The sequence below is a fragment of the Anolis carolinensis genome, chromosome 1, assembly GCF_035594765.1.
Source record: "Anolis carolinensis isolate JA03-04 chromosome 1, rAnoCar3.1.pri, whole genome shotgun sequence".
NCBI lineage: Eukaryota > Metazoa > Chordata > Lepidosauria > Squamata > Dactyloidae > Anolis > Anolis carolinensis.
In genome coordinates this window covers 234,095,735-234,108,127 of record NC_085841.1, presented here as the reverse complement: position 1 = coordinate 234,108,127, position 12,393 = coordinate 234,095,735, and the positions used below count along the sequence as shown (strand labels likewise).

The 12,393-nt window shown below is 36.3% G+C and overlaps 1 protein-coding gene across 8 annotated transcripts in view; it reads left to right on the top strand.

The window, feature by feature from the left end:
• The window catches only part of r3hdm1 (R3H domain containing 1), a 97,743-nt gene that overhangs the window by 35,335 nt on the left and 50,015 nt on the right, over positions 1-12,393 (top strand). For 6 of the 8 annotated variants that reach the window (XM_016994883.2, XM_062966930.1, XM_008112678.3 and 3 more), the window contains exons 4-6: positions 5,070-5,111; positions 5,554-5,643; positions 11,755-11,869. In XM_016994883.2, coding sequence (XP_016850372.2) covers positions 5,070-5,111; positions 5,554-5,643; positions 11,755-11,869 — 247 coding nt within the window. The remainder of the gene's footprint in view (positions 1-5,069; positions 5,112-5,553; positions 5,644-11,754; positions 11,870-12,393) is intronic. The other 2 variants (XM_008112685.3, XM_008112673.3) reach the window with 1 other exon arrangement.

The following is a 12,393-nucleotide window of genomic DNA, read 5'->3' as shown; positions in this document are numbered from 1 at the left end:
CAGATGTTAAATTAGTACTTGCTCAATCAAAGTTGGATAGCTTTCACATTTTTTTTGTTTTTCAGGACATAGTATTTCTCATAGCCATGGGATTACAATAAATTTCTTTGTGTTGTAAACATGTATTGTATCATGACAAATCTGCATGCATGTTTTACAAGCCACAGATATTAAAAACATAATTTTATTTTAGTTGGAGGTGTCAAAGACTTGGGAGTTACACTAATACATTTTCTCAGAAAACTCCTTTTTCCATTTTCCTTTTTTTATTGCTTCAAGTTTAGAAGAATAGATAACTGGTTCAAATTTTTAATCCCTTGGTATTTTCTGAATAGTTTATAAATAGCTGTGGACTAAAGAATGCAACAATATTTACAGTGTATGGGTTCCTTGTCATAAGTGCGGCATAAGGCATGACATATCTATACAGCCTCATGATGGTGGTATTGGCGCCATTCTGTTTGAGAAGTTACTTTATGGCAAAGCAACACATTGAAAAAGGTTTGACAGCACTAAATAGGAAAATACTCTATATCCATGTTAATATACAGTGTTCCTTCACTACTTCGCGGTTCACTTTTTGCGAATTCCCTGTTTTGCGGTTTTTCAATACACTCTAAAAGAATATTATAAATCATAAAAAAATTACAATTTACATCCTAAGGAAGGGAGGAAGGAGAAGCCGAAGGGAGAGAAAGGGAGCCCAAGCGCAACAGGAGGAGAAGGAGGCAATTTATCAACACACGATTGGTTGATAAAGACTTAAAATAGTGTATAACTACTAAAATAATGTATAAATATTAAAATAAATATAGTGTCCCTACTTCACAGATTTTCACTTATTGCGGGTGGTCCTGGAACGTAACCACCCCGATAAGTGAGGGAACACTATAAATCTCGTATCATAAGAAATCAACACATAAGAGTACACATCAAATATTTTCAGTTGATAGGTTCTCAGTTTTACAGCTGCATCATTTATTGAACTTGTTGCTATGGTAGTGATCTAAAGCATGAATGCGTCAGAATAAATGACTGCACTGAAATTAATGTCACATTGGTGTTTTTGGTCAGGACTATGCCAGAGGGACTCATCTTGTACTTGCTTGAATTTGCTTACAGTAATGGAAGAAAAGAAAACTATAGCTCAGTGTTACAAGAAACTGCCAAAGTTTTACAGTTGTAGTAAGACTGCATACGAATTTGTTATGCAGCCTTCCATTTTATCCCATGCCCTCGTCCCATGGTTATAGCTCTGCACTATTCCCATTCCCTTGCCCTATTGTTTACAGGTTGGGCATGTTTACATTAACTACCACCATGGACAGATGAGCGCTGTTTTATTGAGTTTTATGTTGTTGTTTACATGCTTATTTGTTTTATTCAGTTGTATTTTATATTGTGTTTTATTTCATGTTCTGCTTTTTAGGCACCTTGTGCCTTGTGTAAGCTGCCCCAAGTCCCTTCCTGGAGATGGTGGCGGGATACAAGAAAAAACGTTGTTGTTATTACTGTATTTGATCATTATGAGCTCCCTTTTGGTTTTGCAAACATTCCCACGTGAATACAACTTTCAAGAGTCGTAGAACAAATGTGCGAGCCTTTAATTTTAAGGCTTCATTACTGATTGCAATAAAAAGATGAAGATCTACCTTCCTCTTTCTTATTTCAGTGCTATGAGAAGCGAATGATAGAAAAAAAATAGGGATAAGAGGATCTCTTGATCCCAAAGACAAAATCTGTACACAGACTATACAATATCCATCCCCAGCTGTGACTGTTTCATTCTCACTATGTTGGATTTGGTTTATACAAGTTCTCTGATTGATACTTTGATGAACAGATGCTGTCTAACAAGGGGAGTTTAAATACGATTGACATGTAGCTCATTTGAGGTGTCCCTTCAGATGGCTCTCCTTCTCACTTCATGGAAGCTTGATATATTCCCCCAGGTTCTAAAAATTAATCTATCAAATACTTTTATATCTAGAAATGAGATTGAAGTTCAATAAAAGTGTTTGAGTTCTAGGTTTTCCCTCTTCCTTTCAAAAGACAGAATGGTTCAAATCTTTTCTGGATTCTTCTAAATGTAAGGTCTTCCCATGTATTTACCCTTTAATGAGGAGGCTGTCTACCTCTCTCCATAACCAAGGATCTCTGGTGCTCTGATGTAATTTTTCCTTTGCATGGTCCAAGATTATCTTCATCCTCAACAGCATTCCTGGGAGCTGTTAGCTAACTTCATTAGTTAACCTTTGACTTTTGTTTCAGAATTTGGAAGAGTTTGGTGGTGATGCCTAAACTCGTATTGATTAATTTTGGATTAGTAAGCCAGTCAGTATATGTTCTTCTCTAATTTGAGGGATGTCAAAGCAGCTCCTGTCTTTCGGGGTTCAGTCTTTCATCTTGTAAATGTAGAATGTATGGAACATGTCATGGAAGAAATTGTTTCCTGTAGACTTTCCTGGCTTAATAACTTGCCACCTGCCTACTGATTTTCAAAGTATTACAAAGATAATTGGTCAATGCTGTGAAACTGCTGGACTCCTCCAATTGTTGTCAGCATGATGCCTATCTGTAGCAGCTCAGGTGAAACTGTAAAACACTGCATCAAGCTGGTCCTTTAGATTCATTTTTTGCTTTACAAAACTCTTTTTTTAAGATGAAGGTTGTAGTGGAGTGAGAGCTTCTCCAAAATTGTTATGATGAGCAATTTATTGGTAGATAACACAGTTGGAAGCTTTGCTAGATGTTAGCATGTGTGATCCTTCTAGTTGACCTATAGCAACAAGAAGGGATGCGTCTTGGTCCTAGGTGATGGCCACAAAGCAATTGTTTCCCCTTTGTAAACATGAACTACATATACTTCCAAAGTAATAGAAATGAGATGTAAAGCAGAACAGTAGCTCAAATTTTTAAAATGTGTTTAGTAAACAATAACACTTCTCATAATCAAGAGAATGAGAGTGAAAGGAATGAAATTCAAATTAAGAAGGAAATACGTTGGGAGTATTAGTGAACATGCTACAAATATAAAAAAATAAATCAAAATATAAAATGATTTTGCTTATGTAAAAGAACAATTCAAATGATTAATGGATGTAGTTAATGTTTAACTTCTTGACAATCCTGTAATCTGTACACGATATTAGACATTTTATTTAGTGTAAACATTTTTAGTCAGATGGAAGGGGGCTATAATTAATAAAATTTTATGCCAAATAAAATTTGTTGGTCTTTAAGAGACCACAATATTATTTGTTGTTCTTTCTAAAGCAGAATAACATGGCTGCCTCACCTTAAAATGGAGAACATTTTCATTGTACCAAGACTGTCAAACTTTTCATTGTACTGAGACTCCATACATGTGGAGCAAAGGTGTTTGCTGAGTATTAACATGTATCTGTATGCATCCTATTTAGGACACACAAATACATGCCTAATCAGACTCATTTAGTTGGATCATGTGATTTGTAGTGTTCAGGACTTGAATATATTGGCAGAGACCCCGTAGGGTACAGAATAGTGTAATAGTTCAGCATGTGGAATTGCACTGTACCTTCTGAACATGTTCTGGACTAACCATTCAGTTATTGTAGCATGGCCGCCAGCCATTTGGTGGCTAAGGTAGAGTGAGGAAGGAATTAGAGAAACACCTGGCTATGTCACCATGTGAAATGATTAATTACATCATCTTGTCTCATGTAGATTTTATCCATTTGTTTTCTAATTCGTTGAGAGCTATTTTGAGTCCTGGAGGATATAATTACATATGGTGATGTAATAATTTACCATGTGTCTGCAATGATTAGCCAGATGGTTCTCCGATCATTCCCCTCCAACACACACATTCTCCACTTGCCACAATGTCTGGACAGTGAGTCTGGTGATGCGGGTCATTTCAGAGAATAAAAAAGCCCAATCTTGGCAATGGCAAAAAATTAAGCAAACAAAGCAAAACCCCAACAGATATGTAGGTATAATATGGACTGCATCCCTAATAGAGGATGGCAGTCATCCTGTGATAACTGTTGGCCCATATTGAGCAATCCATGCTTAAGACTGTAGCTTTCACCAATGTATATCATATGGCTGTTTGTCATTACGCTGCTAGTTTCTACATCAATGCTGCCCAAGGTTGATGATAATATTTTTGATTTGTGCTTCTGTTCATGTTGTTCTGCCTTAATTCTATGGAATTCAAGGCAGTATAAATGTGGTACCTTGGTGATTTTCCATCAAAGTATTGATGGAAACTTGAAACAAGGAGGTTGCATGGCAAGTGTTTAGAAACATTGCAAGTACTTAGAAACTTTGTGGTTGAGTCGTAATTCCTTCCTATTGGGAGGCACATTTGAGCAGTTATTAGTGGCTGCAACCTAATTCCATATAAATAATTATGGGAAGTAGGTCCCACATTGAGCAAATTGCTGGTGTTGGTATTTTTCACCTTGTGACAAAGCAGTCCTGAATCCCTTAATTGCTTATGTATGGTTGATCTTTGATATCAAGGTGGTTTGCTGCCAACACATTATTTTTACTTAACTGTAATAAATTAGCAAATGGCACTGAAGATGGAGCATTTGCTGCTTATTACGGTGAGATTGTAAGAAAAGGTGAAGTGTTTGTTGCATTCTGTCCTAGAAAATTGGACTTGATCTATGATTATTAGTCCTTTCCAAGCACAGAGGGAAGATTTAAAATACCCTTAATTTCTGGGAGTCAAATTATTATTTTGCCAATATTGATTGAGTTTAATCATTTTTGGGCTTGTCTTAGTGTATTATTTTTCCACCATGACCAACATTTTCTAAAGTTGGATGACGTCATGATGTACAAGCGGAATTATTCTTAAAAAATGTGAATTTGGAACTTTTCCAACTAAAAACCTGACATCATGATTAGACTATGCTTTTTGCATTTGTTCATGGGATGGACCATCCTGTAACTAATAGGTCACCATGAAATTGCTGTCTGCCTGCTGTGCACATTAGTGAATTTACTATTGCCTTGTACACTCCATACATAAAGTTTAATGCAAACTCTCTTTTGTTATGCTCACCATTCAGCGGCCAGTGCAGTCTTTTGGACAGACAGGAAAAAGGTCAAAGGTACAGTAGATTTGTGTGCTGGCATGCTAAGGAAGACTTCATACTTGATGAAGCCTTGCTATTTTGTGAAAAAAAAATTGTATTGACTTACGTTTTGTTCTTTTTTTTTGGCAATAAAGTGTTTTTATTTATTTTGGATTTTTGATTTGCCTAATTGTTTGCTTTGCTTTGCCTTTGTATTTCTAGTGGCTTCTTGTTGCTAGACAGAGGAAATAGTGCTGCTCTTTGCTTCAGCTTTTTTCTTTTCTTTGTTAATTGAAGTTGCTTTCTGCTGATATCGTGATGACTTCAAAGCTTTAACTGCTTTTTGGTTTGCCCTTGAATAATGAATGATTGTGTATTGAAAATAGTTGGCATTCAAATATAAGCAGTTTTGTTATGCACTTGACAGGAAAAAAAATCTGTGAACTGTAGACTTTTAATTATAAATACTTTTCTTTAGTCAAGTACAAAGTTAAAGCTAGTTCGGAGCCTGGCTGTGTGTGAAGAATCTCCTCCACATCCCACAGCTGAAATTTCACAGGACATCCAGGTAAAAAAAATAAAATTGAGTATGAAATCTCAGACCTGGTTTTATTCTTTAAAGAATGTTTGAAAGAAAGGGGAAAGACTGAAAGAAAGGGGAAAATTTTGGGGAATATATAAGGAAATAGCAAAAGTCTGTGCCCCTACGAATGCATGATGGTGAACCTACGTATGTGATTGAGCGAAATACATTTTGTGCGAGCCACATTCATGCTGTATGTCGGATATGGCTTACACAGTGTGATTAGCAGAAGGAAATGTCTTCTCACCCAGCTTTCAAACCAAAGAGTATATAACTTTTTTTTCAAAAACTCATACCTTGAAACGTTTATGTGGGTGATTAACCTCAAAGACCTTTCACTGCAACCAAGAAAACTGTTTGCAGTATGCATTCCAGTAACTTGGGAGACTTTTAATATTGAAGCAGTGGTATTCATGAGTCTCAGTACCAGCTGTGCTGAAAAAGATATTGTCCTGATGTCAGAGTAGACCTTTCTAAGGCAGTATAGCAGGCTCCTACTTGCAAATCTGTTAAATCTATCCTTTTTGGGAGGACCCCTGAAAATGCAGACATACTCCAAGACGTAGTCGTTGACTGCAGTCTAATTGGTACACTACACTGCTGTAAATCTGTAGTTCAGAAAGGAGGGGGGAAAAGAAAAAGGCAATGGGCATTGGGGTTGTGATGCAATAGAAGCACTGGAAAAATAGTCTGCTTGGAGCACCTGCCTATCTTCACTAGGGTCCTTGAAAAATGCAACATTCACGGCTATTGCATAGCCCACTTGCCTAATATACCAACACAATTTGAGCCACTAAGTAACGTCTGCAGCTATGCATTTTGGACCATCTAGGGCAGACATGGGCAAACTTCGTCCCTACAGGTGTTTTGGATTTCAACTTCCACAATTCCAAAACACCTGGAGGGTTGAAGTTTTCCCAGATCTGATCTAGGTCATGCTTATTGGTGGTGGTAGTGGTGATATACTAATGTAAACCTATTCCATCCATTCATGCATGCTTCTAGAAAACCAATGTGCATCTTTCATATGCACATTTCCCCTTTTGATATTTTACATTTCAGATTGTAAACATTGATGAGTAAAATACTTTGTTGATTAATCCCTGCTGTTTTCCTGATATAATTTGCTAGTTTTATTCGTAAGTGCTGGATCAGGCAAGCTAAGAGTTGGTCAAAACTATAAGTTGTCTAAATGAGTTGTAATGTAAAGGAGGAGCAGAGGAATATTTTTCGAATTAAACTTTAGCTAATTCTAAACCTGTTTAAAACCTCCTGTAAAGGCACCTGGACAGTCATTTTGCTGACATTGTCTTTTTAAATTTGTGAAGTGTTATAATTTTGGATTCCTTGACTTAATGTTCTGTTCATACAGGCAACTTTGCGTTTCTGTCACTATTTGATCTATAATATCTGGGGATTGGCTCATCAGCAAAGGCACAGAACTAGCTTCCATAAGTGATGAAATAAAAAGCTAGCTATATTGGCATACAGCTCTGCTTCACAAGCTTCAAAGGAGTTACTCTAATGAAACTGCTTCATAGTTAATTGAGCTGATAATTTATTACCTTATCTCTGTTTATAGATTAATCCTTCAATAGTCTTTGTTCTTCCTAATAAAGCAAGGATATAATGTAGACAGCAACCCTTTTCTTGCATTGAGCAATATAAATTGTTTCTATGATGTAGCATAGAATGAGCGCTGCTTAATGAGGACAGCTAGCAGTGTTTTCTTATTGTGAAATGCATAGAATTTAAAAAAAAGCTTTGGGACTTTCAAATACAGATTTTCATCCTGATTTACAGAGGCTGTCCTGGTTTCATGTTCCAGTATGCCGTTTGTGTTTGCTTCGTAAGAATCTGAACTCTGTATGGCAGCACTGTACAAACAATAGATTAACATGGAATCATGTTCCAGTTCTAGATCTCTTTGCTCTTAATAATTCACCATGAAAACATGGAATATTAGGATAGATCTGTGTTTGAATGCAGAAGTGGACGTTGCTGCGATAAAAACAAGTTGTCTCAACTGAAATTCAGTACTGAATGTTCCCTTGTGCGATTTATTAAAAACGAGCAAGCAAGAGGAGTACATCTAATTGTAATTTGCCTTATGCCTTTGTAAATTCTACCACCCCAAATTGGTGTTTCTCTTTCCCTCTTTGTCCTTGTTATCAAAGCATCCGCTGACGCATACATATGAAGGCATGCATGCACACACAAACACAGTGAATGATGGAAACAAAGCTTTTGTTGGGCTCAGGATCCAGGATCGTAGGCTTGGGTGTGTTTGTGTGTGTCGTCAATATGCTGTCAACTTATGGTGATCTCTTACATTTAATGGGGTTTACTTACTCAAGGTATACTTAGAGGTGATGTAGCCTTGTCTTACTCTAAAATATGGCCTACAGCACATGGGATTCCTTGGCAACCTGCCATCCAAGTGTTGTACTTACCAGGCATGATTCAACTAAGTTTTCTATATGAGATGGGATCTTGGTGCCTTCAGTGTATTTAGGTTAATAGCTGGAAATCTGGGAGTGGCACACAAGAAAGAATTTAAATAAGGAATTGAGAAGCAAGGGGTTTTGTCCCATGGTACACATGAAAAATGTTATTGGACCACAGTCTGAAGGGAGCAGTCGATGTCCACAGATTATGGTGTTGGTGGTAGGCACTACTTCCAAAGTACAGGAAATTAATTTTTCTACACTTGTCTAATATGATAAGATACTTTATGCTCCTTTTTGGAGCCAAGAAATCTAAAAGTTGCTTCCTTTCCAAATAACTTAAAGCATGAAAATGAGGCAACTGTTTTCTTTAAGCAAGTGATGTATGTTATCTGGTTTTTGGTGTCTGCCTTTTTTTTTTTTTTTTTACAATTAGGGAGTTGTGAGATATTTTTTTCCTCTAATAGTTATTAAATGCCTTATGCTATTTTCTTACTATACTCAAATTCCCATGAAAATGGCTAGTTGATCTTGCTGGTTCAAACTACACCTACATCTGTTATGTTGTATTTTGTGGCTTTGGACAGGAATGTCCACATTGATGCAGGAGTGATTCTTTGCAATAGGGTTACTTATCGCTACTTGACAATTACATTATGTAGGAATTGTAATCTAACAACTTCTGACTGACTGCATGATCCCCACCCTTTTTATAATGGAAATTAGAATATGAACATATTACAGATTCATATACTAATATAAAGGAATCCTCTGTGTATCAGTTTCTCTTTCTAGAGTCTAGAATTCCTTTCTGGATACAGACAACTTCTTGCCCCAAAGCCTTTTTGTGTATTATCAATTTTATCCAACTCTTATTCTTGTAAGCCTTGAATTATCATGTGCAATTAATGGATTTCTTTTGGAGAGAACAATGACTGTGGGGAAAGTCCATGAAAACAGAGGCTCTGATCCTGCTTGGCTTCCAAAATTGGTCAGGATGTGGTCCTTCAGGGTATTAAGAGTTTTTTAAAGTAAGCTATGCTATAAAACTGCACTTAAGTGTCTAACAATATACGGTAAAGCGAGGAATGACCTATTTCTGGCTTCCTCTGCCCAATCGACTGAGCTTTCCTGTATGGCTAGGTTGGTATGGTAGAAGGAGTATGTGGCACTAGCAGGAAAAATCCCGGTATATAAATTGGCATAATCCGTTTCCACAAGCCTTTAAGATTGTTACCGAAAACTATTTGAACTAGATCAAATAAAAGGCCCAAATCTAGGTGTCATTTTTAGAACATTAAAATATTTTGTCCAGAAGAGACATTTTATGGGTAATTTATATATCATAATGGCACATCAAAATCGTGAATTAAAATAGTTTTTAACCTGTAAATAAAATATTTAATGCCGCAATAATGGCTTTTCTGTAGCTTATGCTATAACTTAATAATTACTTCTTTTCCTTATTTTATCATCTTGTACCATCTAGCAGGGTCTGAAACTTAAATCGCCTGTTCACCTTTTTTGGCATGTAGACTCACAGCACAACCATATGTTTTTCTTAGAAACAAGTCTCATGTAGTTCAATATGGTTTCTTCCCAGGTAAGTAAGTGTAAAATTGCCATCTATAACAACAACAACAACAACAACAACAACAATTCTTTATTGATTAGTCACTTTTTACCATATCAAAACATGTAAAACATACAATACGTACACACTTACGCATACATACAATAAAACCATGTAAAGATACAAAACATCCCGACCTGCGGCCTAATAACCCGCTCCTAGACAAATACAGAGTAAAAAGGTTAAAATTAGTAATTTCGTAAGGTAAGGTTTGAACGAGGACAGGGGAAGTAAAACAAGTGTCTTGTCCATAGTAACCGAAATCCTATTGCTACACTATGCAGTTGTAATAGCCCATTGCACTGGGGTAGTTTACCTTTTTCATCATTGTATGGAGGGGAAACTGCCAGCTCCTGATATATTTGTATGTTGAAAAGCCAACTTACATTTATTTTTCCATTATGGCAGTTTTCCAAGGCACTAACTTCAGTGATCTAGATAAGCATGGCAGAAACTGGTCTTTGGGAAGCCAGCAGTTTTCTCTCTAGACCAGACATGGGGAAAACTTTGCCCCTCCAAGTGTTTTGGACCTCAACTCCCACAATTCCTAACAGCCAGTAGTTTGCCATGCCTGCTCTACACAGAGACAATTTCCTTTTACGTACTGTTCTTCACATAATAGTCACACTTTTAATCCCTTTTTTGTTGGAAAAAGAGGGAGTGCAACTATTATGTGATGAAATAAAATTGGCACCTTTAGCTGGTCTCTGGTTTGTTTGTTTTTTAAAGTGCCTTACCTATGAGATGACAGGGAGGGAAAGAGATCTCTGTGTTTTTTTTTAACTGTCTTTGAGGGGGGAAAGAAGGCAGGAGAGCTCCACTTTTGTCTTTGTTTTCTTTAAAACTACCTGCGATGATTAGGTGAGAAAAAGAAAAAAAACTATTTAAAGTTGGGGTGCGACAGTTAGATGAATGCAACCGATATGTGGTAATATACGGTATTTTAGATTTTTACTCCAGCCATCATCTCGGCTAGTATAGTTATTCAAGCAGGATCTCTACCTATGAAAAATCAGCTTTTATGGAATATAAAATCATGCTTTTCTAAAGTCTTCGCTTTTCTACTAAAAAAGAGGAGCGGAAAGCAAAGAAGTCCAGTTCTTTTATTGGCCCCTACAAGTGTATCTATCTATACCAGGGTTCCTCAAACTTTTTAAACAGAGGCGCCAGTTCATGGTCCCTCAGACTGTTACAGGGCTGGACTATAGTATGAAAAAACATGAATGAATTCCAATGCACATAGCACATATCTTATTTGTAGTGCAAAAAACATGAAAGACAATATTTAAAATGAAGAACAATTTTAACCAACATAAACTGACCAGTATTTTAATGGGAAGTATGAGCCTGCGTTTAGCTAATGAAATAGTCAAGTTAATTAGGATTGTGTGACTTCAAGTCGTTTTAGACTTAGGGTGACCCTAAATCTAAAGTTTAGGGCAGGGGGCGAGTAAAGCACCTTGGAGGGCCTGCAGGCAGGAATTTGGGGAATTGCTTGGAGTGGCAACGTGTCCCCCCATCCCCAGATATCTAGAAGTGTCTGGAAATTCTGATCTGTTTTTTTTTTAATGAAAAAAAGGAGAATCTCTGGCATTCTATTTCAAAGAGCAATTTTCTGCTAGAGGAAATTCAGGCCTTGAATTCTGGAGCAGTCAGTGGATAGATACACAAACCATATGATGCGGTGGGGGGGGGGGGGGGCGCGATGACATGCATCTTCAAGGCTTCTTGTCTTTTATTATGCTATACTATGGTTAAGCATTGTGTTCAAAAGTAACACAATAATTCATTTTTCACATTTCCATTTATGACTTTTTATGACTATAATTCACATGGATAAGAACTGGATCATCTTTCTTAAAAGTTTCTAAAACTGTTTTATTTGATTACTTCTTGATTTGCAACCAACACATTCAAACCTTTGGTATATTTGAATGTTGTTTAAATGGACAAAGTCTTATGTTATGAGATTTCTTTTTTGGCTGAAAAAAACAGATTTTCCCTTTTTTAATACAGGATAAAATTCAGATTCATCTATCACAATCTTTTGAAAAGGAAGACAAGCCCTTGAAAGATGAAACCGAAAAGGATAAGTCCTCTGATAAATTACCCAGGAAAATGTTATCAAGAGGTTTGCTGTCAATCATTCTGTTTTTAGATTATACATATTTATACCTTGTTTGAAAAGCAATTTTAAAATAATATTGCTTTCTATGTCTGTTCCTCATATTTGTAGTTCCATCGTTCTAAAAGTTTAAAAATATTGTCAAGGAGATAGTCAAATTTTACTTTAGTTATGTGCTTCCCCTGACATCTATCAAAGACTTCTGTACCATTGATTAAAAAATCCTCCATATTAAAAAAACTTCCCATATGAGAAATGCGCTGGCATCTTCCATTTGTAGTAAATGTAGCATGAGTTCATTTCGAAAGTTTTACAGGTTTTCACTTTGATTTACTTTTTTAGCTTTTGTCAAAGTAAAAGAATCCTGGTCAAAATGCCAATTAGGAAATTACATTTATTTTATCATTTTATTATAGATAGGGAAGAGAAGGACTATAGAGTATTAATTTACCAGTAATACTCTACAATCCTTCTCTGCCCTATCTGGAAGAAAGGATTGAGGTTAAGGAAGACATAGAACTTGATACATA